This window comes from Meles meles, chromosome 3 (genome assembly GCF_922984935.1).
Source record: "Meles meles chromosome 3, mMelMel3.1 paternal haplotype, whole genome shotgun sequence".
Classification (NCBI taxonomy): Eukaryota; Metazoa; Chordata; class Mammalia; order Carnivora; family Mustelidae; genus Meles; species Meles meles.
In genome coordinates, this window is record NC_060068.1 from 68,507,191 (window position 1) to 68,531,162 (window position 23,972).

The following is a 23,972-nucleotide window of genomic DNA, read 5'->3' on the forward strand; positions in this document are numbered from 1 at the left end:
CTGCTAATTTTCCAAGGAGATGGAACCTCGGAAGTTAGGGATCAAGATAGGGAAATAGAAAACCACCTAATGGTCCTGCTGGGGGAGAGCCAATAGTCAGCAGCCTCTATTCTGCAGGTTCAAAATTTGAGTCAATGTGGAGCCTATTAATTAGGGACCATATTTTCCCGGTGTCTCATGTGTGCCTTGTTTCCACACGAGTGCCAATCGTCGTCCTCACCCATTCATCACTACAATCACTTCTTAGTCCTGTATCAGAAGCTCATCAGTACCTGCCATCAACTTTTTTCTTCAGCAGCAGTTGTTTCCTTGTCATTTCGGTGGTCTTTTGGTCTCTCCAAATAGATTATAAACATCTCACAAGCACAAGCATTTTCTTTTCCAGTGCAATAGCATTTAGTATGGTTCTATTGAACAAAATACTCCCCTTACCACATCTACAAGAGTAACTTTGAGTCATCTAGTAAGATGAATCAAGATTTCTAATGTGCTAATGATCAAGCCCAAAACTAATTAAATTGTTTTCTCCTGATATTATTTTAGAAGTTTGTTCTAAAATCTAAATGTGCAGAGACTATGAAGATTAGCTAAAGATAAGAGGAATGGGAAAAATTAATGATGTGGTCAAAAGGGAAATACTATGTTAAAAAGCAGGAGGGGAAAAGACAAATAAGGAAACATGGACCAATATGACCATGCAAATGTACTGTAGATGTTACCAGGTAAACTACATTACGTGACATTAAGAGGTAGGTGAGTCAATCATTTGCTGTCTGTGTGTCATCAATGTACTTTATGTAGGGAAGGTAAACATTAGGGTACCTGCCTCATCAAGGCTCAACTGAGTGACTGCCTGGAGAGTTAGACTGGGATTTATCAGGGATAGCTAGGAGTTCTAACCACCATTTTGGCTGGTCTGTGCCTCTGCCAAATTAGTTGCTAAACATTTTCACTGTCATCCCTGGTCACATTCAAATAACTATAATTAAATATCTGTGTCATGGAGTGGAAGAGGAGGTTATTGAGTGTCAAAATAATTTTAATGGAAAAATATAGATGGCATTAAGCTAATGTGAATCAAAACCAATAAATAACTTGGTGAATAGAATTAGGATTTATAAGATTCAATAAACTGGAGGAATAGGAATAAATAACAATTCTGACTGGTGGAAATTTGTAGGGTAACATAAAGGGGATGATGCTGGGTATAAAAGGAAGTTACACAATTGAAAAATTAGGACTGATTTATTACTGAATGGCTAAAACAGAAAAAATTCTAGGAGGAGGAATCAAATCCTAAAAGTGGACCATAAAGATGTTTATTCTAATATTTTCCTTTTATGAAAGAGAAGGATAAAGAGTAGACACTAAATGATTTCATTGAGTCTCCCAGTTGGTGGTTGATCTGGGCCATAAACAGAGGCTTCATGACATTGTTTTCTTTTCACTACATTATTTTATCATGGTGTCATCTGAAACTGTAAAGAACTATATAAAATTGATAAATGCTTATAAAAAAGAACAGAGTAGGGGCGCCTGGGTGGCTCAGTGGGTTAAAGCCTCTGCCTTCGGCTCAGGTCATGATCTCAGCATCCTGGGATCGGGCCCTACATCGGGCTCCCTGCCAAGCAGAGAGCCTGCTTCCCCCTCTCTCTCTGCCTGCCTCTCGGCCTACTTGTGATCTCTCTGTCAAATAAATAAATAAAATCTTAAAAAAACAAATAAATAAAAAATAAAAAAGAACAGAGTAGGTAAGAATCATAAGATGGATTTGTCAATACTCTAATTAGTGTAAGGTACTGACAAGCTGAGCTAAACCATGGTAAGAAAAAACAGTATGATTTCAGATGAAAACTACAAACTATAACTGAAAACTTTTTAGAAGATGCACGAGGAATTCTTTAAAAAAATCACTAAACTTTTAAACTATTGTAATACATACACCCAATGTTTTTAAAAAAAAAAAAAAGCTATATAAACTGCATTGGTTCAAAAGGAGAACAACAAAAAAAAAGTTTTAATCTATTTCCCAACATAAAGGAAGAATTTCCTAGTAATGAGACTTAGATTTTGGGGATGGATTATTGAAAGTGGTTTGGAAATTCAGAATGAGGTTTCAGAACAGGATAGCCAATCATGTGTTTGGATGATTAAATTAAATATTTTCCAGAGGAAGAACACAGACTTATGCATTTTTAAGATCTTCCTTATATTGTGAGAGTATAAATGTTATAGATTGTTTAACTGGCTCAGAGCTAAGTGACATTTACAGTCCATTAAATTCTAGCTTGGCGCCTCAGAACGACATCATGAGTTCATGTTATGGGTCCATGCCACCAGAAAACAATGTTTTAATGAGTAACTATGAGTGATTCAAGTAATTCACCCTCTCAAATTAAATTTAAGGCAGAATACTATTATCACAAATTCTGTAGCACAAGCACATTTTTACGTCCATTACTCCAGAAATATACCTGCAATAATGATCCTGGCAAAAGCTGCAAATCCACTGTCATCCTTCCCCTTCACAATCTGTGCTCCCCCTTGAGGGTCTGTGAGAAACACATAGAAGAATTCTTGCCCCTCAGGCTCATCATCATCCAAAATGTGAACCAATAATTTACGTTCTCTTTCTCCATCTACAAATGTAAGGATAAGAGTTTGTTCTTCAAAATCTTCTTCTTCAGTAGCCCACATTAGGTTGGAAATTCCATAGATATCATGAAAGGGCAAAGCATTTGGTTCCTTCTGAGCAAATCTTTCACCAAAAGTTTTAACTGTTATAGTGACATTGCCAATAGACCCACCAGTTCTTCGAATAAGAATTTCTGCAGCATTAAATGTACCATTTTCCACCTCTTCTTCAACATAAACAATAGGTGGCCCAAGACTAAAGATTCCATGGATGGAAACATTTGCAGTCACAGTGCCCACATCAGGCTTCTCAGACAAGGCAGATGTATCAGGAACGGTGACAAGTTTCTCAGGGATGGCAGATACACCAGCCGCCTCAGTAATAACAGCAATCATTTCGGTGGGCTGTGGAACAGCCGTTATCTTGGTTGTGTCAGGGTATGAGGTTGAGAAGTCAGTTTCTGCAGGAATGAGAGCCGTGTTAACTGCTACAGCCACGGTTGTGTTAGGGAAAGAAACATCCATTCCTGCCGGGTCATCATTATCCAATATTGTGATCAATGCCACGCTAAAATCTAGATTGAGGCGTGGTCTCCAACTGGCATCAAACTTTTGTAATCCTTTCATTTCTACTGAAGTTAGATTAATGCAAAAAATTTCTTCTTCCTCGGGAAGCTGGTCATTAATAATGATTATTTCAAAATCCACCTCAGGTTGGAATTTTTGAAAAAGCAATTCCCCATTTTGAACAGGCTCAAAGTCTTCCACAGGCTTTGCACTTCCTGCAGCTGTCTGATAAGAAACTTTAACAAGATCACCATGGAAGCCAAATAGTCTTTGGACATATAATCTGATCATCTGTGTTTCCTCTGACACCATGACATTTCTAGAACTAGGGGAAAATTGAAAGACTCCCATTGGTTCAATTTCAGCAAAGGTGAAACCCGATCTGGGGAAAAAAAAAAACAAAACATGAAAGAACTGATAAAAAATAGGAATACCATTATAGAGATTCTTTTTCAAATATTTAAAGTGCTTCTCATGAGGGCATCTTAAGGATGGCATGCCCTTTCAAAGTTCCCAAAACCCTACTTATTTATCAATGAATACACGAGAACACATAAAATGTAAGAACAGAAGCTGGGGGACAAGCCTCACACACTGGAGCACAGTGAAGAGCTTCTGGGTCTCTGGTCTGTTTCTCCAGTTTATACCAGAGAAGCTCTCTGAAGAGTCTGAAATATCGGGCTCTCTCTTGGGATCAGTACACAAGGGAGCCAAAAATTTAAGATCTGTGGATGTCAGCCAGATTTCTTATCTACTAAATAGAAATAGTTGTCCCTATTTGGTGTAAAATCCTTGCTTCTTCCAGGTGGCCAGTAATGAAACTATTATCTCACATAATTGTTGCTAAAATTTTACATACAAATTTGAAGAAACATCCATGATTGAGTGATTTATCCTTAGCTTTTCACTATGGAGTTTTGTTGGGAGTTAATAGCTTTGCCACTAACACAGGTGGCCCATCAACAGAATTCAGGCCACAAACATACTTTCTTTCACTGAGAGGTTGTTTTTTACTTTTTTTTTTTTGTTCTTAATGTTCTTTAATCCTTTAAGAAGGATACCCCAAAGTCATCACTCTCTATTGTCAAGTACCCATCACTCAACACATAGCATAGTGGTTAAGAATTCAGACAGTAGAAGGCAACCTGGATTCAAATCATGGTCCCAACCTTAATAGCTGTGTGGGTCAATTATATATCTATGAGTCCTGTCTTCATTTAATGGGACTACTAATAGTATCCATGCCATATGGCTATTGGCACGAGTAATAGTAAACATATATATATATATATATATATACACTAAATACATATAAACACATACAACACACATATACACATATAAATTATATATGTATATATGAATATTTTATATATACATAAAACTTACTATATATATGTATGTGTGTGTGTGTATATATATACACATACATATATATATAAATATAATTTAAAAGCAATGCTTGGTCTATGGTAAGCACGACAAAACTGTTAACTGTTGCTATTGTTAAAGGCATTTAAATTTGTTACCCAGCAATATATTATGCGGCCAAACATTTTTTAATTGGCATATGTATAATCTAAAACCATATTTTTTTTTTTTTTTTGGAAAGGAAGTTACTTTATGAAGAACGTTTGGAACTTGTGAAGGCTTTGAAGGACCTCTGAGCCACTTCCATTGTCTTCCTGAATGCTTTCCATCCTGTTCTTTGCACTTGGCATCAACCTCCTGCTTCTTGATTTAATTTACGTTTTTTTTTTTAATTTTTTCCATTTTATTTATCTAAAACCATATTTGATTTGTCAATCAATATCTCCTACAACTAAACATATATACAAACATACTCGAACACACACTGGTGTTGCCTGCACTCTTCCCCTATTTTCCAAGTACATAAATGAAGAACAGAAAGATCAAGTAACTTTCTCAAAGTCACACAGCAAGTAAGTAGCAGAGCCAGGACTAAATCCATGACTCTACCTCTAAGGTCTTCCCTCTGCTGTTTTGATCAAGCCCACTCCAGGTATGAGAAAAGTAAATTGCTTTTGTCTGGGACATATTTATCTGCAAATATACTGATTTAAATTAAACTCAAAAGAGCCACTGGTATATACCAGGTCACAGTGTAACCCTGGAATAATGCTGATTCTTATTCTTAATCTCTTGGGAAAATTAGGTGTGTTTCAGCAGATGCTTAGAAAGACAGACTCGGGGCACCTGGGTGGCTCAGTGGGTTAAAGCCTCTGCCTTCAGCTCAGGTCATGATCCCAGAGTCCTGGGATCGAGCCCCATATCGGGCTCTCTGCTCGGCAGGTAGCCTGCTCCCCTTCCTCTTTCTGCCTGCCTTTCTGCCTACTTGTGGTCTCTGTCAAATAAATAAACAAAATCTTTTAAAAAAAAGAAAGACAGACTCCTTTAATAACAGGTGAATTTGCTATCATGACTGGAGATGTTATTCCAGATTGACATGGAGACCAACACAACTGAGTGAGAGGTCAAAGAAAACACTCTTCATAGCAAGCAGTGGGTGGTAGCTCTATGAAAGTTGGCCTCCCTCCGTGGCATCTTTGGCATATAGGCCACATGTAGCTCTGACACTAAAACCGTTCTTGCTGCTGCTTCACGGAAAGCAATCCTTGTGTCTTCTTCCGTTTCAACTGATAAATTCACAATTATTTCCCAGAGACTGTGTTGGTTGAGGATCAAGCTGATCTTACCGAAGTCGAGCCCCACCAGGGGCACTGCTCTGCACTCCAGAGAGATGAAGAACAAAGGCCTCTGGCTGACCAGGAATGGGAAATGTCCATAGCAAGATTCCTTTCCTTTGTTCTCCATGGGAAAATGAAAGGCTCCCTGAACAGGAATAGGAGAAGGAAAGCAGGGTGTTATTTCTGAGTTCTTACACTGGGATTCAACTCTTAAAGATGTAGTAAAATAGAGTCTTCCAGAATTCTGTGACTGTCTACAAAAGGTAAAACATTAAAAAACTTGGGCAGAGAGGTATGTGAACTGAAAGAAAGGTCCCTACACCAAAATTTTGCCTTAACTCCCTGTCTCTTCTATGGAGTAGAGGTCATGTCATCTACCATGTACATCTCACTGACACTCCCAGAGCTAACGGTATAATAAAAACACAAAGGAGATGAAGTCACAGCTGCTCCATCGTCAGAAATATTCAGATGAACACATAAATGAGCACAAAGGCATGCCTTTTTTTTTTTTAATTGTACAGGCCACATTGGGTTTTTAGAACTACTTTTATTTTTTTTATTATTATTTTTTTTAATAGAAAAATTTTTTTTTGCTCCAGCGCCATCCATTTTCAGGGCTACTTGATTCGGCAGGTGAGTTGTTACACACTCCTTAGCAGATTCCGACTTCCATGGCCACCGTCCTGTTAGAACTACTTTTAACAAACTCCTACTATATCAATAGCGTAGTCAGCTTAGTGATCTCTATGTCCAGGTGACATATGAAGTTTTTAATTTGACTGAATAAAGTTTCTCATTTTTACCAAGTAGACTGTGGAACTCTGATCACTAAAATATGGGAGGACTGTATTAGGAAACAAAGAGTTCATTATCCAAAGTAAGGACAAGCAAAGAAAATTAGCCAAGCACACATCTATCTCTATGTTCTACAGGGAAGACCTTAGCAAAGCAACAACTCACCTAGTTTTGGAGTCATGTTGCCAACAACAATGAATTCGGGGATTTCTAACCCAGGAGCATATCCAGCCACCCAGGCAACCATGAGAGAGCCATACGTGCCTCTCCTAGAAATCACAACTTGGCTTGTTCCCGCAGTCATGTCCATGAGTGGAAAAGCAGTAGATTCAAATCCAACCTGAGGAAAAACATGCTTAGAATATTCTATTTCTCCCTAAAGTTTCCTGTTTTCTGAAGAGTGGGTTAAAAGTCAACTTTTTCTTTGTTTACATAACATACTTTCTTGTTTTAAAATATATTCAATTAGAGGAGGAAAATGGTGGAGGAGTAGAAAACCTAAATTTCGTCTGCTCCCAGGAATTCAGCTAGTTATCAAACCATTCTGAAAAGACTGAAGAAAAGAATAGCAGCAATTCTATGAACAGAAAAGCAACCACTTTCTGGAAGGTAGAATGTGTGGAGAAGTGAATCCAAGGCGATATACGAGAAGGTAGACCGCAAGGGGGAGGGGCCTGCTTCCCAGCAAGCGATAGAGAAGTGGAGCACAAAATCAGAACTTTTTGAAGTCAGCTCTGCTGAGGGATGTTGTTCCAGTGGCTAAGCGGGGGTGTGGGGTGGGGTGGGGTGGGGGGGTGGAACCTTTGCTGGAACAGTGTGGTCTCAGGAACCTCGGGGTCACAGAAAGACTGGGGGTACCTGAGCATGGCAGAGCCACCAGGTATTGGAGCAGGGAAAATGACTGCAGAGAAGTTGCTGAGGAGTGGACTCTCAGCTTGGGTTTGCCATAAATCATGATCCGAGGCATATTCAGGCCACTACTCTTTTAGCAGGGACCCAACAAGTGGCAGATCCAGGGAGACTCCCCTTCCTCCCCCAGGAGGAGCGGCACAGGAGCACACCACAAGAATCTGCTGTATTTGGAAACCCCAAAAGAGGTCATAAACCAGAGACAGAAATGTTCAGTTACAGTCTGAGTGAGAATGGAGGCCAGAGACCTGGGACACAGGAATGATTGACTGCTTTTCTCTGAGGGGTCACTGAGGAGTGGGGCTCTGAGCTCTCAGCTCCTCTGGGGCCAGAGATTGGGAGGCTTCCATTTTCATTCCTGTCCTCCAAAGTTGTACGAAAGCCTTTCTCACGGAACAAGGAAGGTCTCAAGTACAAAACCTAACCCTACACCTAAAGGAGTGGGAGAAAGAAGAACAAATGAAGCCTACACCCAGCAGGAGAAGAGAAATAATAAAGATCAGAGCAGAAATCAATGAAACAGAAACCAAAAGAACAGTAGAACAGACCAATGAAACCAGAAGCTGATTCTTTGAAACAGTCAATAAGATTGAAAAACCCATGGCCAGACTTATCAAAAAGAAACAATAAAGGACACAATTTAATAAAATCATGATTGAACATGGACAGTTCATAACCATCAAAGAAGTACAAATAATTATAAGAACATATTATGAGCAACTATACATCAGCAAATTTGACAATCTGGAAGAAATGGATACATTCCTAGAAATGTTTAAACTACCAAAACTGAAACAAGAAGAAATAGAAAACCAGGAAATTGAAGCAGTCATCAAAAATCTCCCAAGAAACAAGAGTCCAGAGCCATTTCCCAGGGCTTCCCAGGGGAATTCTACCAAATTTTAAAGAAAATAAATACCCTATTCTTCTGAAACTCTTCCAAAAATAGAAATGGAAGGAAAACTTCCAACCTCATTTTATGAGGCCAGCATTACCTTGATCCCCAAACCAGACAAAGACACGATTAAAAAGGAGAATTAAGACCAATATCCCTCATGAACAAGGATGTAAATATTCTTAGCAAAATACTAGCCAAAAGGTTCCAACAGTACATTAAAAGGATTATTCACCACGACCAAATGGGATTTATTCCTGGGCTGCAAGCATTTGACAAAGTACAGCATCCTTTCTTGATTAAAACTCTTCACAATGTAGGGATAGAGGGTACATACCTCAGTATCATAAAACCCATCTATGAAAAACCCACAACAAATCTCACTCTCAATGGGGAAAAACTAAGAGCTTTTCCCCTAGGGTTAGGAACGCGGATGTCCCCTATCACCAATGCTATTCAACATAGTACTATAAGTCCCAATCTCAGCAATCAGACAACAACAACAAAAAAAATAAAGGGCATCTGAATCAGCAAAGAAGAAATCAAACTCTCACTCTTTATACGGAAAAGCCAAAAGACTCCACCCCAAAATTGCTAGAACTCATACAGGAATTCAGTAAAGTGTCAGGATATAAAATCAATTCACAGAAATCAACTGCATTTCTATATACCAAAAACAAGACAGAAGAATGAGAAATTAAGGAGTCAATCCCATTTACAATTGCACCCAAGACCATAAGATACCTAGAAATAAATCTGACCAAAGAGGCAAAGAATCTGTACTCAGAAAATTATAGAATACTCATGAAAGAAATTTAGGAAGACACAAAGGAATGGAAAAACATTCCATGCTCATGGATTGGAAGAGCAAATATGGTGAAAATGTCTATACTACCTAGAGCAATCTACACATTTAATGCAATCCCTATCAAAATACCATCAACTTTTTTCTTTTTCTTTCTTTTTTTTTATTTAATTATGCAACAGAGAGAGATCACAATCAGGCAGAGAGAGAGAGAGAGAGAGAAGCAGGCTCCCTGCTCAGCAGAGAGCCCGATGCGGGACTCGATCCCAGGACCCTGAGATCATGACCTGAGCGAAGGCAGTGGCTTAACGCACTGAGCCACCCAGGCTCCCCCATCAACTTTTTTCAAAGAAAGGGAACAAATAATCCTAAATTTTGTATGGAACCAGAAAAGATCCCGAATAGCCAGAGGAATGTTGAAAAAGAAAACCAGAGCTCGTGGCATCACAATTCCAGACTTAAGTTCAATTACAATGCTGTAATCATCAAGACAGTATGGTATTGGTTAGGGTAACTGGTTGGCTCAGTTGGTTAAGTGTCTGCCTTTGGCTCAAGTCATGAATCTGGAGTCTAGTGATCAAGTCTCACCTCAGGCTCCCTGCTCAGTGGGGAGTCTGCTTCTCCCTCTGATCCTCCCCCTCTAGTGCTTTCTAGCCCTCTCTCAAATAAATAAAATCTTAAAAAAAAAAAAAAAAGTACGGTACTGGCACAAAACAGACACATAAATCAACAGAATAGAATAGAGAGCCCAGAAAAGGGCTCTCAACTGTATGGTCAACTAATCTTCGACAAAGCAGGAAAGAATGTCCAATGGAAAAAAAGACAGTCTCCTCAACAAACGGTATTGGGAAAATTGGACAGACACATGCAGAAGAATGAAACTGGACCATTTCCTTATACCACACACAAAAATAGACTCAAAATGGATGAAAGACCTCAATGTGAGACAGGAATCCATCAGTATCCTTGAGGAGAACACAGGCAGCAACCTCTTTGACTTCAGCTGCAGCAACTTCTTCCTAGAAACATCGCCAAAGTTAAGGGAAGCAAGGGCAAAAATGAACTACTGAGACTTCATCGAGATCAAAAGCTTTTGCACAGCAAAAGAGACAGTCAACAGAATGGGAGAAAATATTCGCAAATGATATATCAGATAAAGAGCTAATATCCAAAATCTATAAAGAACTTATCCAACTCAACACCCAGAGAACAAAGAATCCAATCAAGAAATGGGGAGAAGACATGAATAAACATTTCTGCAAGGAAGATATCCAAATGGCCAACAGACACATGAAAAAGTACTCCACATCACTCAGCAGCAAGGAAACACAAATCAAAACCACAATGAGATATCACCTCACTCCAGTCAGAATGGCTAAAATTAATAAGTCAGGAAACGACAGATGTTGGTGAGGAGGCAGAAAAGGGGAACCCTCCTACACTTTTCATGGGAATGCAAGCTGGTGCAGCTACTCAGGAAAACAATATGGAGGTCCCTCAAAGAGTTGAAAATAGAGCTTCCCTATGACCCAACAATTGCACTACTGGATATTTACCCCAAAGATACAAATGTAGTGATCTGAAGGAGCATGTCACACCAATGTTCATAGCATCAATGTCCACAATAGCCAAACTATGGAAAGAGCCTAGATGTCCATCAACAGATGAATGGATAAAGAAAATGTGGTGTATATACACAATGGAATATTATACAGCCATCAAAAATGGAAATCCTGCCATTTGCAACTACGTGGATGGAACTAGAGGGTATTATGCTACACGAAAGAGAAAGACAATTATCAAATGATCTCACTGATAGGAGGAATTGGAGAAACAAGACAGAGGATCATAGAGGAAGGGAGGGGAAAAATGAAACAAGATGAAACCAGACAGGGAGACAAACCTATGAGACTTTTAATCTCAGGAAACAAACTGAGGGTTGCTGGATTGGAGGGGGGTGAAGGATGGGGTGGCTGGGTAATGGACACTGGGGAGGGTATGTGCTATGGTGAGTGCTGTGAATTGTGTAAGACTGATGAATCACAGACCTATACCCCTTGAAACAAATAATATGTTAATTTAATTTTTTTTAAAAAAGACAAGAAGCATATGTCTCTGTTCATCTTGGACCTTTAGCATTCAGCCTATTTTTTGAAACATAGTAAAAAGGAAGTAGATATTTATAAATCTGAAAATTAATTGGTAATACATTATCAATATATGAGATGGTTCTGGCTTAACTGCCAATTCCTCCTTACTATGTCTATTCATGTAAAACATTTCTGGAATGATTAAGGAATAAGGGTGCTATTCAAAAAATAAAATAATAAAATAAAATACATTCAATTGAAGAGTCATATGCTTAAGAAATGACACCTGAGACTTGGAAATTTCTTTTATTTTATTCTTATTACAGTTTATAGCTTTTTATTAAATCAAAATGGAATACTGTGAATTTATAATATCCAAAAAAGATTGAATGTAATCATGGTTTTAAGAAAGAAAAAGATTAAAAATGGCATTTTAATATGACTTGTTTGTGGGTTTTTTTAGAACCTGGTTTGTCTAGAACTGAAATCTGACATCTTTCTAAGATATAATAATAAATGCTTCATTTATAAAATGAGTATCACGGGGGCGCCTGGGTGGCTCAGTGGATTAAGCCGCTGCCTTCGGCTCAGGTCATGATCTCAGGGTCCTGGGATCGAGCCCCGCATTGGGCTCTCTGCTCCACGGGGAGCCTGTTCCCTCCTCTCTCTCTCTGGCTGCCCCACTGCCTACTTGTGATCTCTCTGTCAAATAAATAAATAAAATCTAAAATAATAATAATAATAAAATAATAAAATAAAATAAAATGAGTATCATGAAGTAGATTTTCTATTAAGGTTCTTTTCAGCTCTTCAATTCAATTTTTTAAAAAAATTTTTTTTGAAGATCAGAGCAAACCTGGGATTTAAAAGTGACTAATAGATGAAGTAAGTTCTAGCCAGTGAGTAAAAATAAAACTAGATTCCTGACTTCACACTGTGATTTGAATAACTCAGTTTACCTCTTTTGGTCCTAAAATCTTTAAATCGGGATACCATATGACTGACAGTTCTATATTAAGACTCAGTCTCCTTATTTTTTTTAAACTCTTTTTTTTTTTTTTTTTTGAGAGGGAGAGAAGAGAAGGTGGGGCCAGGAGGAGAGAATCCCAAGCAGTCTCCACACCTGGCAAAGAGCCCAACGTGGTATCAGATCCCACAACTCTGAGATCATGACCTGAGCTGAAACCAAGAGTTAAATGCTTAACCGAGTGAGTTACACCGGTGCCCCTTATCCTCCCCATTTTAAAGTGGAATGGGAAGTGACAAAAAAGTGTGAGAAAGTAGCCCAGGATAGCTTTTAGAGCTACAGAAAAGAAAAACAAAAATGAAACTTGAATCTGACACCAGCCTAGATTCCCTATTACAGTGAGGCTTTTGCTTAGCAATTGTCAAAACCTTTGTCAAAAATCTAAGATTAAAAAAAAAAAGAAAAACTAAGATAATGCTTTGCAAGTGTCCTAGCCACCCATCACACACACACACAGACACAAATACTGGTAAGGAGCACAGAGGATACACTAAGGACAGGAATATATCCTGACTGGCCCCAAACTTGCCCTTAGAGGCGACACGTGTTGTGACCATGTGCACGAACAAGGAGCAGGAAATATTTTGCTATGCCAGATGAATGGTTCATGTTGAAAGGAATCTTTTCTTATAACAACCTGTGAGCAAAAGATGACAACAAAACTTCAAAGAATTATTAAGTTCTATTCCTCCATTCTCTCTTGAACAGACGAGGTGCAGGAGAAAGAAAACTCACTATTCTTCTCAGTCATTCTTTTTTTAAGATTTTATTTATTTATTTGAAAGACAGAAATTACAAGTAGGCAGAGAGGCAGGCAGAGAGAGAGAGAGAAGGAAGCAGGCTCCCTGCTGAGCAGAGAGCCCGATGTGGGGCTCGATCCCAGGACCCTGGGACCATGACCTGAGCGGAAGGCAGAGGCTTTAACCCACTGAGCCACCCAGGCGCCCCTCTTCTCATTCATTTTTAATGCTGATGGATTCCATTTAGGAAACAAAGCAAATTCATTCCCTGTGGAGAAGCAGCCCATAAGGGAGTTTCTGAAGAGCATGCCCTTAGTGGTCAGAGACCCTGTTACACAAGCTTCTGGCCAGACCCGGCTATCAATTGTGTAGAACATGTCCCCATACTGGACTAGGCCTGCCTTAACCAAGCTGAAGGAGCTCCCACCTGAAAGAACAGGATGCAATGTCATCTCCTCATGGTTTCAAAAATACACACATTGCCGTGAGCCAAAGACAACAGCCCTGTCTTGCTCCTATGTTGACAGAACTGGCCTACATAGAAAGTGAAGCCCTCAAGTTATTCTTTGCTCTCCTGTGAACTTATGAAGTGATTCAGAAACAATCTTCCCAAATTGAACTCTAGTGGAAGATTCTAATATTTAGGGGCAACCATGTCACAGCATCTCATCACTAGCATTTATCTCCATCAACACAGACTTGTGATGAAAAGAGCCCCCAAAACGAAAGTTAAATAATCACAATGTTAGTAAATGAAAAAGTCTGGAATAGTAACTGATGTTTTGTTCTAATTTTAATTATTTAGTATAAAATGCTTCAATATTAAATGTTCAATAAAAATAACCTAAAAAACCTGGAAATTTTGATTCTAAGTGCCCATAATTTTAAAAATTCTTACATTCAAATTCTATGGGACACAAAATTTCTAAATATCCAAAAAGGAAAATGTGAAAACTTGGCAAGTTATTTTCATATAATGTATTGATAATGTCTACTTTAATATTGATTTAAAACAGTAATTTTGAGAAATTTCATATCTGAGAATCTTTGGTCCTGCCTGTGAATGCTGCCCTCTAGTGGTTCCTGGATGGTTCTACACCCAGGACCAATTACCTGAGAATTGGCGGCTTTCTCAGGGACAGGAAGGATAGCTGATTTCGCTTCCTGGAGAATTTTTGGCATGCCATAGAAACGTCCACTGACGAGCATCGCAGTCACCAGTTGCAAGGTGAAATTAGAGCCCAGGGATAGGAAGACCTATAAACAAACAAGATCAATGACTGTTTTAGTAGTAAAAATTAATTTTCAGAGAAAAATACTGACATTTGACATGAGTCATTAGCACACTGCCTTAGGATCCTTTTGTACAGTTTCATCAATATATGCCTCTCCCCCGCTCCCCCTCCAGGTTATAAAATAATCACCAGTATGAAGACTCCGGGGTGATGAGTGATAGAGTGTAAATACACAAATTTGCCAATTCTCCATGTGTGCCCAAATGGCCTCAAGAACGATAAGAATCACAGAAGTAGTGTTAGTAATAGAATGAATCATGTACCACAGCAATGAAAGCGCCCACTGGGGAACAGTCAGTTACTAAAAGCAGCAAAACTCACTTTCTTCGTCTTCATTAAGGAATAACTAATAGTCCAGTGAAATTTACTCAAAATGGATAATGATTTAGGTGTACTGATTACTTGAACATTTTGGATAAATAAAAATTACTAATGAAATATATTAGATTACCAATTTTTAAAGTTTTCAAATCTAATAAATAAGGGAAACTCCAAATTTAAAAATTAATGTTACTCTATTTTTTTTGAAATTTATAAAACATTTTCCCAATAGAAACATTGTTATTGATAGTGGATGAGCCACCACGTTATCCCATAACCTAGAATAATACTAAAAACTCTACATATCTTTATTGAATATAAAAATAACTACTTTTGGGGCGCCTGGGTGGCTCAGTGGGTTAAGCCGCTGCCTTTGGCTCAGGTCATGATCTCAGGGTCCTGGGATCGAGTCCCGCATCGGGCTCTCTGCTCGACAGGGAGCCTGCTTCCCTCTCTCTCTCTCTCTCTCTCTCTGCCTGCCTCTCTATCTACTTGTGATCTCTCTCTGTCAGATAAAAAAATAAAATCTTTAAAAAAAAATAACTACTTTTGTGGAGTCTGTTCTTCTTTTAAATATAATATACTTAAACATACACCAAAGCCCTCCAAACATACACAATATGTACCCTAGTAGTTTCAAATGTTATATAACATGAGGGTAACAGATGTTTCATTCATTCAATCAATCTTCATTTTTTCAAAGTGACATTCACTGAACATGACTCACAGATCAAGTGCTAAGGAAACAGAAATAAATCACTGTCCTCACTTAAAGCATGTGCCTCCCATCTCCCCTCTAGGGGCATGCCCTTCCCCCAAACAGTTCACTGTCTGGGCTGCTAAGGTGTAACATGGGCATAAATCAAGGGTAGGATTTTTTCAGTGGTTCCCTTTTCCCCTCACGCTCTGGATATAATGCATTGCTCTTTGAAGACTGGAATATTAGAAGGAGAAATTATGCATATAACTTTTGGGCCCCCAAAACTTAACTACTAATAGCCTACTGTTGACCAGAAGCCTTACTGATAACATGAACAGTCAATTAATACATATTTTATAAGTTTTTGTATATTATTACTGTATTCTTATGATAAAGTAAGCCAGAGTAAAAAAAGTATTATTAAGAAAGTCTTAAGGAAGGAAAATTACATTTGCAGTGCCGTACTCATTTGCTGACACAAATCTGCATATAAGTGTACCTGCACAGTTCAACCCTTGTTGCTCAAAGGTCAACTGTATATCATTCAGTGTTTACAGGGAAATGGAAAGAGGACTAGCATTTCTCAAAATGTACCAAATGCCACCTACTACAAGATACAGTCTAAGAGTAGGCAGATCAAGAGTGTTAGTCCATGTAATATAGATTACATATTTTGGTTTTCCTATGTATAGTGTGAGAATAGTTTTATCCTATCTATGTTGCTTAGTAAAATAACAGAGTAATCAGATCTTCACTGAAGCATGTCTTACTGTCAAATGAAATCTCACTATAAAATAATACAAAAGCTAAAGAATGTCCTCTGGTGTTCATTAACAGAGATTAAAACTTGAATGCATTTAGAAGGTAGTGTTACATAGATATGGATGGGAAAATATTTAAAGGTACATAATTCAAGCATGCTGTATTTTTTTTAAAAAACTCTTCTAATTTGTAAATGAGACTTAACACAATCATATTTTGGTTAAGTCAATCTACCTCTCCTTTCCCCAGTTTTGCAGTCTTTATTCCAGTCTTGAAAATTTTTGGAAATAGGAAATGGAGGTTAGAAATTAATTAACAGGGCATTGAGTCAATATCCCAAAGAACACAGGGATGTATAAGTGCCTGCTACCATTTAGACAAAAATATGTTATCTCCAAATGGGAATATGCTTAATATACTTAATTCATTAATAATCTGCAAATGTATCATCCAATAATTATTACACATTTCTATGATGACATTTAAATATCTCAATAAGATTGTGGGCTGATCATGAGATAAGCAAGTGTTCTCCTGAAGGAGTGATACTGGAATGATCAGGAAATGGAAGAAATGCTACAAACCTGACTCCTCACTGGCACCATGTCCACTCTATATCGGGCCCCATCTTTGACCACCAGTTGCCTCTCCACATTCTCAGGAACAACTGGCTGCTCCTTTTGGTCAGATGAGATTCTAAATCCAACAACAACATCTCCAAATGTTCCAGCGAGCCGAGTTACATTAATTTGGATGAATCTACTTAGGTTCTGCCCAATAAAGACTGACTGGTAATCTGAATACAGAGCAAATACTCCATGTGGGTCATCATTTGCAGAAACAGAGAACCTTGTGATGCATTTTTCTGGAGCCAGTTCTGCTCCTCCCTCTACAGAAACAAGTCGGATTACATAATCTTCTTCTATCTCAGGTATATCATCGGGGAGCAAATGAACATCAAAGCTCACTTCACTCTCTCCACCAGCAATAGTGAAAAACCCTTTTGTAGAAAGAAAGTCTCCTGTAATATCAAACTCACTGCTTATTTCCCAGTAAACCTAAAATAAAAGGAAAAAGAAATCCAACAAAGTTATGTAATTCAGTATACTGAATCAAATTTCCTTATGTTTTCCTCTATAATATAAAAAAATAAATTTTAATTGTTCCTCAGTATATTCAAAGCCAGATGCCCCAAATAGTCAGTTTAGAAAGTATAGACAAATGACAATAGCACTGTATAAGTATATGAACTCTTTGGGGCTTATGTATACAATTTGTTGGACAAGATTACAAAATCTCATTTCACCTACTTCTCAAATAGTAACATGATTTGAAGAGATAAAGTGAAGCAAAGTTAACTCTAGAATGGCAATTCCACAAATACATTTGAAAGGTCTGACTATATATTTGATAGGTATCTGAACCACGGATATTACTTGAAGGTAAAAAGTAAGCAGTCTGTTGCTTTATATTGGAATTTGGTTTTGTTTGCCTTTAACAACAAGATTTCAAGAATATTTAGACTCCTAACCATAAAGTTTCCACTGAAGAAGTACCAGTTAATCTCCAATACAGGAAAAGAGTTAAATCCATAACGAAATTTTGCAAAGTATGTTCTGCTAGCAAACAACAACCTTGGTCTGTTAGATAGATATACCAATGATTTACAAGAGTATCTCCAGACATTCTATGTCAATATACACGCAAATGCAACCTCTTAAAAGTCAGTTGGTAAATGAAAAAAACTATACTGAGAAATAAAGTCCTGAAGAATATATTAAGCAATTTACAAAAAAACATTGAGGGACTTAAATAGGTAAGTTAAACGTTATAGCAAACAAGAAAATAAAAAATAGTTCAGTCCTACTCTTCATGATTAAATGTAAGGAAGATATTTCAGTCTAAGTGTAGTTGGATTTAGAAAGACAGCAAGGGAGGTTCATGTTGGCTAGAGAACCCAAAGGTGCTGAAATGAACCTTCTCAACTTGTCTGAAGCTCTTGTCACTTCCAAAACTTATACCAGAACACATAGTTTCTCTGTTCTTCACAGCTACATTTGTTAGGCAAACTGTTACACTACTTAAAAAGCAAATGAAAAATGATACCGTAAGTTCTCCAAAAATGCCCTTGACTCTTTTGACAAAAAAAGTAATGATCAGGGGCCCTTCCTGAGCTGACGGCTCTGAATAGGTCTTCTCAGATAAAGACTCAGGAGCAAACTGAACAACCCCATTTGGATCACCAAACTTCTGTATCTAAAAATACAAAGAGACAACAGAGTGAATACCATAATATAACAACTACAGATGAAATTACAGAATCCAACATATCAATATACAGAAAAGCTGAAAAAAATGAAACACAGGAATAATACTTAAATATAATTTGCCTAGAAACCTGATTTTTCAAAAGCTTCTTTAGTACACTGTCATCTAAAACAAGTAGATTCTTATTCTCTAACAATAATGGGAGTAAGTGTCTAGAAAACTTTAATTTGTAGGGTCTCAAAAGGATATCACTTCAATGCCTGAATTTGGCTTGATTTACCTCATATTTGCTTTACTTAACCAGGGATAATTGTTTAGTCAAACACTAGTCTACGTGTAGTTGTGAAGGTATTTTGTAGATGTAATTACTATTTATAATTAGTTGACTGATTTATAGTATGATCAGTTGACTGATTGACTTTGATTAAGTCAAAGAGATTACCCTTGATACTGTGAGTGGGCCTCATCCAATCAGTTGAAGGCCTTAAGAGCAAACACTAAAGATTTCCCAGAGAAAAAGGAATTTGGCCTCAAGACTGCAATTCAGGGATTCTGCTTGAGTTTCCAGTCTGCCAGCCTACCCCACAAAATTCAAACTCATCATCTCAACCGTAAGTCTTTTTCTGAGCTTTCTGCCTACTAGCCTGCTCTATAAATTTTGGACTTGTCAACCTTCACAAACACATGAGCCAATTTTTTTAAAAGATTTTACTTATTTATTTGACAGAGAGAAACACACAGTGAGTGAGGGAACAGAAGCAGGAGGAGTGGGAGAGGGAGAAGCAGGCTTCCCACTAAGCAGGTAGCTCAATGCGGGGCTCGATCCCAGGAGCCTGGGATCATGACCTGAGCCTAAGGCAGACGCTTAACGACTGAGCCACCTGGGCGTCCCCACATGAGCCAATTTTTAAAATCAAAATTTCTTTCTTGTGCTCGCTTTGGCAGCACATATACAAAATTTCTTTCTTTCTCTCTCTCTCTTTCTCTCTCTGTTTTTCTGGAGAAATTTGACTGATAGAGACCTAAGACTAGAGAATTTTTCAAACTTAAAATAAAGGAGCACCTCTCTACATTGTTTTCATATCCTGGTCCTCAGCAATTTTTACCCCTGTTGGACTGAATCGTTCATTCATATCAAACATTCAGAGTTGATCCAAAACATCATTGTGCTAATTAAACAAATACTATATTCTACCTTCCAACGATCTGATTATTGATTAATAACTTTCAGGTACTTTCATGGCAAAGGTATCCAACATATGGGACGATATAACAAACAGCTTCTGTCTGAAAGTGCAAAAATATTCCCAAAACACCAAATTTTCTGAGTGGAAAGTAAGTATTTATCACTATACGAGAGCCCTTTATAAACTAATTACCAATAATCAAGCTATGTAATAAACTAATATAATAACAAAGAAGTCTGGCCCATAGGAACTATTAGAACTTCATTTGGCTTTATAACTTTCAATTAATCATAAGCTCATGGAGTTTCAACAAATGTAAATGCATTTTTTGATAAATCCATTACTCCAAAATTTTGTGGGAAAAATAAAGTCAGACTTACTGTTAATGTAATATCTTTAGCTCTGGAGTCTAATTTAGCTTCTCCCTTCACAAGTTCAAGTTTAATAATGAATATCTCTTCAACTTCAATGTCTTCATGGGGAGAGACTGTCAGAGTGATGGTTCTTACACCACCTTCTCCATCCCCAAAATAGAAGGATCCACTCACTGGGTCCGCAATGTCTCTGTTCTGTGGTGGTAAGGCTTCCTGAGAATTGGGTCCTAAAATCACCCAGTTCACCTGCAGAGTGTTTGTGTTTTTAATAGAGATGATCAATTTTATTTCATTTGTATCTATTTATTTAAGATTTTTAAAAAAGTAATCTGTACACCCAAACTGGGGCTCAAACTCACAACCCCAAGATCAAGAGTTGCATGCTCTACTGACTGAGCTAGCCGGGTGCCCCAGACAGAAACAATTTTAAACAAAGAATTACTTTGCAGGATATGTTGTATTAGAAAAAAAATTATATATCTATACATACATTTATATATACATGAAAATTATTTTAGGATAGCTCCAGAGAATTCCTCATATCTTTTTAAAAATACTAATATTTGCAAATATAAACTACACACTAGCAGAATGAGTTTTCATAGATAATAAAGAAACATATGAATACCTGATCACTGGTCATCACCACAGAAAAATTAAAATGTTAAAGCACCCATTTTAAATGTACACATTTAGATATGTATATTTATATTGAATATAATATATATATTAGAGAAATATACACTTTAAAAAATGAGTACAACACTATCTTGCTGTATGCACAGTCTCTGTCAATCAAAACCTATTTGAATAAGACAATAAAACCACATGAAAAATCTGCTCTGTGTGCAATCTCTTCTAAATATACATAAATAAATTTCTGGTATAAAATGAACATACATTTTCATAAGTCGTTATAAGAAACAAAATTGTATATTAAATGCATTTTTAAGTATTTCTATAATATAAAACTATATACTTTTCATATCTACATGGAAAGAACAATGGGACTTTATCTTTGCTTCTTTTATCTTTCACCAGGACTGGGCATAGCTGATCATTTCCTTTTCCTTGAAACACAGCGTCCCGTCTTTCATAGCCTCCATGATACATATCTTCCCCTTTGCTTTCACATCTCAATTTTCTATGCTGGCTCTCCTTCCTCAGATCGTTCAATGCTTGTAGCCCAGGACTTCCAGCTGTATTCTTCACATTCCTATCTACGCTCCTTCAGCCACGTGGTTTCAAATGCCTCCACATGCGTCAGCAGCCTCTGACCTCCCCACAGCCCATACTCACACACCCCCTGCCTGCTTGACCCTCTACTGGGATGGCCAATGGCAATCTCAAATGAACAAGACCAAAACAGAACTCTTGATCCCACAACCCCCCCGCCAAGCTTCTACCTATCTCAGTAAACAACACTACAGTTTAACCAAATGCTCAACTAAAATTTTAGCAGTTATTCTTGATTCCTCTTTGCCTCGACCTCCACTGCCTTGTGAATTTTTCCTCCAAAAGATGCTCAATATCTATTCACTTCTCAGCATCCCATCTGCACCCATCTTAGCCACTGTCAGCTCAGCCCTGGACGACAGAGGGAAAGAGCCTTCTAACTGCCCTTCCTGCTTCTGCTCTGACTTCTTGACATTCCATTTCCCCACGAAGTAGTCACAAGTGAGCTACTTAAAATGGCAACCCCGGGGACATCAACACCATTCCCCTGCCTCACACTCTCTAATGGCATCCTATTTGCACTCAGAATACCCTTTAGCCTGACTTAGGAGGGTCTCTGTGATCACACACCTACTAACCTCTCTGACGGACCTTGTGCTGCATGGAACCCTCCAGACCTCAAACAGGCCAGGCTTGTCTATTGCTTCTGCCAAAAGGCTCAGCTCTCTAACAATTACATGACCATGTCTCAGTATCTAGCTTTCAGCTTAAATATTACAATGTCACCATCTAGAGTAGTCGGCAGGTGACTCATGATTGTGTTTCTAGATCTGATATCCCTGTAGATCCCTTAAGTGTTATCACACATGTATATATTTTAAATTTATCTGTTTACTGTTCTGAAAACCCTAAGAGAACAGAGACAAGGTCTGTCTCATTCATCAGTGTATTCTCAGTGCCCAGAAGAGGGTCTGGCACTTGAAAAGCACTGAAAAAATACTTGAACATTTTATCAGAATTCTTCATTTCATTTCATCTCATTTCTAACTTGCTCTCAAGAGTTCCTGATGACAGCAATGTCTCATATATATTTTTATGTAATTCACAGGACTTGTCAGCTACTTTATACCCTGTGGGTAATTAATAAATATTGTTGATTATGAATAAATAAACGGATATATTTGAAGAATAAGAAAATCCAACTCTATACTCAAGCCATCAAAACAATTTTTTAATTTTTTTTTATTTTAAAGATTTTATTTATTTATTTGATAGAGATCACAAGTAGGCACAGAGGCAGGCAGATAGAGAGAGGGGGAAGCAGGCTCCTTGCTGAGCAGAGAGCCTGATGGCGAAGCTCGATCCCAGGACCCTGGGATCATGACCTGAGCCGAAGGCAGAGGCTTTAACCCACTGAGCCACCCAGGCGCCCCCAAAATTATTTTTTAAACCATGGGAAGGATAACTCTACCTGAATCTCTCCTAAGAGTCCTCCAGTCCGCTCCAGCAACAAGGATAAAATCATTGTGGAATTGGGATTAGGAACAGAAATTTTGCTTTGATTAAGAAATCTTAGAACGCCAAAGGGGGAGTCGTTCTTGGCAATTGTGATTCTGCTCACTAGGTGGCGCCCAAGGACCGCTCCGCCAGTAGCTCCAACAAGCAAAATTTCAATGGGTTCTGCAAATTCACTGCATAGCGAGAAGGAGCAATTCTGTGAGTCTAAACATATTAAAATGCTTCTAAGATCCAAATAACTAGTCATTTTCCAAATTGGTCATACATATTCAAGGCACAGCATTCATACACCAAGTGGTAAGAAGAGGGTGCTCAGTTAAAAGCATGAATGATCAACTTCAATATTATATAACCTGCAATAGTTACTAGACTTTCTTCCTTTCTTTTCAATTGCTTAATGCATTAAGGAAGTGAATTGCAAGATGTTTCTACATTCTGATTAGACTTTTCAAATATAAGAGAGCAAAAATTATTATTTCCCTGTATATGAAAAAGTGACACACAAAATCCCAATCGTCTCCCAATCCCTTCTTTCCTACACCAGCACCCCCCAAAGTTTCTCACTTGTTTCTCAATGGGCATATATATATTATCAGTGCAAAAACGTAAGGAAGGATTGGAACATAGTAATCATGCTTTACATATGACTACATTATTTCTGACGTTACTAAATAGTATTACCTTTTACTGTCATCAATGATGGACACATTTATAAAACTTAAGTTCTGCCCATGCTGAAAGGTGACCGAGCTGCCATGCAGTATATAATCGACACCACCTGGAACTGCAGAGGAGCTCTGAGAGATGAAATCAGCAGTCACATGGCCGTAAGTTCCTCCCAGTCTCACCACCGGAATCATGATCATTCCAACATCTTCCTCCACTGTAGCAGGAATGTGCAATTAATTGGTATCCCAGACAAAGCAACAAGCTTTTATAAGAGTCGGTCAAATTAAACATAGCAATTAAATATAACAGGACAATGCAAGCTCTCATTTTTTCCCATAATTTTTATAAATTAAAAAAAAAATACTGGGGGGCACCTGAGTGGCCCAGTCAGTTAAGTGTCTGACTCTTGATTTCTACTCAGGTCATGATCTCAGGATGGTAAGATCGATCCCTGTGTCAGGCTCTCTGCTCACTGGGAAGTCTTCTTGATATTCCCTCTCTCTCCCTCTGCCCCTCTCCCTCCAAGGGC

The 23,972-nt window shown here is 38.0% G+C and overlaps 1 protein-coding gene across 1 annotated transcript in view; it reads right to left on the reverse strand.

Moving 5' to 3' along the window:
* ADGRV1 (adhesion G protein-coupled receptor V1) overlaps positions 1 to 23,972 on the reverse strand; it is a 515,461-nt gene that overhangs the window by 330,589 nt on the left and 160,900 nt on the right. Inside the window, exons 66-74 of the mRNA XM_046001147.1 lie at positions 23,456 to 23,657; positions 22,728 to 22,947; positions 20,087 to 20,326; positions 18,358 to 18,507; positions 16,836 to 17,309; positions 14,287 to 14,430; positions 6,873 to 7,047; positions 5,919 to 6,054; positions 2,475 to 3,583 (exon numbers count right to left, since the gene is read on the reverse strand). Coding sequence (XP_045857103.1) covers positions 2,475 to 3,583; positions 5,919 to 6,054; positions 6,873 to 7,047; positions 14,287 to 14,430; positions 16,836 to 17,309; positions 18,358 to 18,507; positions 20,087 to 20,326; positions 22,728 to 22,947; positions 23,456 to 23,657 — 2,850 coding nt within the window. The remainder of the gene's footprint in view (positions 1 to 2,474; positions 3,584 to 5,918; positions 6,055 to 6,872; positions 7,048 to 14,286; positions 14,431 to 16,835; positions 17,310 to 18,357; positions 18,508 to 20,086; positions 20,327 to 22,727; positions 22,948 to 23,455; positions 23,658 to 23,972) is intronic.